The sequence below is a fragment of the Diospyros lotus genome, chromosome 11 (assembly GCF_014633365.1).
Source record: "Diospyros lotus cultivar Yz01 chromosome 11, ASM1463336v1, whole genome shotgun sequence".
Lineage (NCBI taxonomy): Eukaryota > Viridiplantae > Streptophyta > Magnoliopsida > Ericales > Ebenaceae > Diospyros > Diospyros lotus.
Window position 1 is genome coordinate 28,850,936 of NC_068348.1, and position 2,639 is coordinate 28,853,574.

Sequence of the window (2,639 nt, forward strand, 5' to 3'; positions counted from 1 at the left end):
AGCGGCCAAGGGGTTTAAAGGGGTTTGGATTGGGTTTGAAGGGGTGAGCAGTCAAAAATGAGCGACCATTTCCTCTCCATCTCCCCTGGACCCTTTCCCCTAGAATTTAATTCTAAGCAATTCAATTATCTAGAAAATATTTTTTTTCATATAAATTCTATGCTTGTAATCAAACGCACCATAACATTAGGGTGTGTGATATAATTAAATTATAGGGATGGGGTATTGATACCTTATAATTGGGGTATTAAATTATAGGGATGGTGTCTTCTCACATAAAATTCCTTTGTAGAGGTTGGGGACTCCGGATAATAGTTGTATTTGTAAGTATTCTTTTTCTTATTTTTCTTTTTAACATTATTTCATCAACTTAAGCCCGTGATTGATAATAGATCATATTCATATATAATCTTAATTTTTTCAAATAAACCATTTTTATAACTTAAAACCACGACCATCGTGTCATAAAATGCCATAACCTTGCTGCTGCTATCAAGCTTCACACAGTCACAATAATAATAATAATAATAATAATAATAAGATCTACCAATTACTTCTATTTAACTTGAATAAAGATCTTTACATATATATGTAATTCATATAAATATATCCCTAAGAATTAACTTAACAAAGCTATTTAGTAGAAAGGTGAATCTCCAATAATGAAATATATCCCAGCCTCCATTAATTTCATCAGCAGTGGTTAATTGATCTCAGGATAAAATGAGTTAACCGCCAGATTTGGAATAGAGCTTCCAAATTCAGAAGGCAAGCCACTCAAGTCCATCAAAGGCAGCCCATCAAAGGGCCATGGCAAGCCAGTACTGGCTTCCATGGCAACTGAAACAACACTTGTAGAGTCTTGCTGAGATGGTGAAGTGCCATTAGTGCCATAGCCGCCATGGCTTCTCTCAAAACTTGCCCCAAATCCACACACTTGTGTGAGCTCTGGAAGAGGGTAGCAGCAGTGTTGATTGTTGAAGCCATTGAAGCTTCCATAAGTGGAAGATTGGTCGGTGAGAAAATTAGATGGAAGCCCATGGATTATTGGGTCTTTTTCTTCTTCTTCTACGTTTGGAAGAATGTCAACGGCAACAATAGACTTAGGATTAGGGTTCTTGTTGGTTTGGGCTGCTGAAGCCATTGTTATCTTCTTCTTCAGCTTGGTGTTCCAGTGATTCTTCACATCATTGTCTGTTCTTCCTGGAAGGTGAGAGGCTATGATGGACCACCTGTATAATTAAATCAAAACCCATAAAAAATTAAAAACAAAATATTGCCAATTTGGATTAGAATATATATAATTAACATATTATCCTTAGAACCTAACTAAACATAGACAAAAGCCAAACATAGAGACAATATTCTTATTGTAATCTTAATATATACATATATTCAACTTGCCTGCTGCCTAGTTTTAAGTAGAGGGTGCAGATAATGTTGTCTTCTTCCCCTGTGAAACCCCCATGTTTGATGTCAGGCCTCAGGTAATTCAGCCATCTCAGCCGGCAACTCTTGCCACACCTCTTCAGCCCTGCAACATCAAATCAACTCCGATTAGTTAGGAATTGTCCGCTCTGACCAGAGGTGCAGGATGTGGTCTTTACAGCTTTATTCTGAAAATTAAGGGTTCTCGTAAGAAAGGAGATCGATCGGATCTGATGCTCTAGTTATCAGTCACAATTTTTTGTAACTCAGCACTCGATGTGGGGTTATCTCGCCGACAATAGCATTAGCACGAGAGAGAGAGAGAGAGAGACCAGCTTTGCGAGGCAAGGCGATCCAGTTGCCACCAGTGCCATGTTTGTGAATGTAGTTCTTGAGAGTGGCATCTTCGTCAGGAGACCATGGCCCCTTCTTCACCTTTGTCTTGTCACAGCACGGAGCTCTTCCCATGGCTGCCTCTCGATGCTGAATTAATATCAGAGAGGGAGAGAGAGAAAGAGGGAGGGAGACAGACACTGTTGTTTTGGTGAGAAGCTTTGGAGAGCTGTCTATCTCTATATATATACAACACATTGGCTGGACTTTGGCATGACCTGTTCTCCTATTGGCTAGCTTTGTTACTTGCTGGGTAAAAATTAGGGACTCAGTCAACTGTCCCAATAACCAAAAATCCACATGTGATAAATCAACTGTGTTATTTCTTCTAGGGCCAACTTATCCAAGATTGCATCTTTGAATTGAATCTTAGGGCATTGCTAATGATGATTTTGAGGTTAATTTCTTTCTTTCACATTGCTAGCACTTAGGTTTGAGTGATGGTGATGCACACAAAGAACCATTTTTATACGTAACTTTAGTATTTATGATTCTAATTTGTAATTTTTTAATTATAAAAAAAGTAATACTAATATTATTTATTATTAATCTTATTCAATCAATATAAATTTTATAATGTGTAATTATGTGTTAAAAGATGACACGTTTCTATTCGATTGAATACGAACAATACAATTATTTAATCATGTCAAATATCTAAACTTAAACACAATATTCATTTATTGCTTACACAAATACCATAATAGTCTTTTAATTAATAAATTATATTAACACAACTTGAGTTCGCATAATTCTTCATATAACTCATTTAACAAAAGAAATGAGATAGCATGATAGAAGTAGCCTATTTAGTTATC

The 2,639-nt window shown here is 36.4% G+C and overlaps 1 protein-coding gene across 1 annotated transcript; it reads right to left on the bottom strand.

Annotated features, from left to right (window-relative positions):
- Positions 1-533: 533 nt before the first annotated feature.
- LOC127813434 (transcription factor MYB87-like) lies at positions 534-1,965 on the bottom strand. The gene is made up of 3 exons (XM_052354394.1): positions 1,761-1,965; positions 1,405-1,534; positions 534-1,232 (listed from the first exon to the last, which is right to left on the bottom strand). The coding sequence occupies exons 1-3, from the start codon at positions 1,894-1,896 to the stop codon at positions 704-706; spliced, it is 795 nt and encodes a 264-aa protein (XP_052210354.1). The 5' UTR covers positions 1,897-1,965; the 3' UTR covers positions 534-703.
- Positions 1,966-2,639: the final 674 nt, after the last annotated feature.

Bases quoted from the DNA above. Each gene is read 5' to 3' on its own strand.
- LOC127813434 (XM_052354394.1), bottom strand. From the start codon at position 1,896: ATGGGAAGAGCTCCGTGCTGTGACAAGACAAAGGTGAAGAAGGGGCCA. The intron at 1,535-1,760 runs GTCTCTCTCTCT...TTGATGTTGCAG, and splicing joins CGCCTTGCCTCGCAAAGCTG to GGCTGAAGAGGTGTGGCAAG. The intron at 1,233-1,404 runs GCAAGTTGAATA...TTAATTATACAG, and splicing joins TACTTAAAACTAGGCAGCAG to GTGGTCCATCATAGCCTCTC.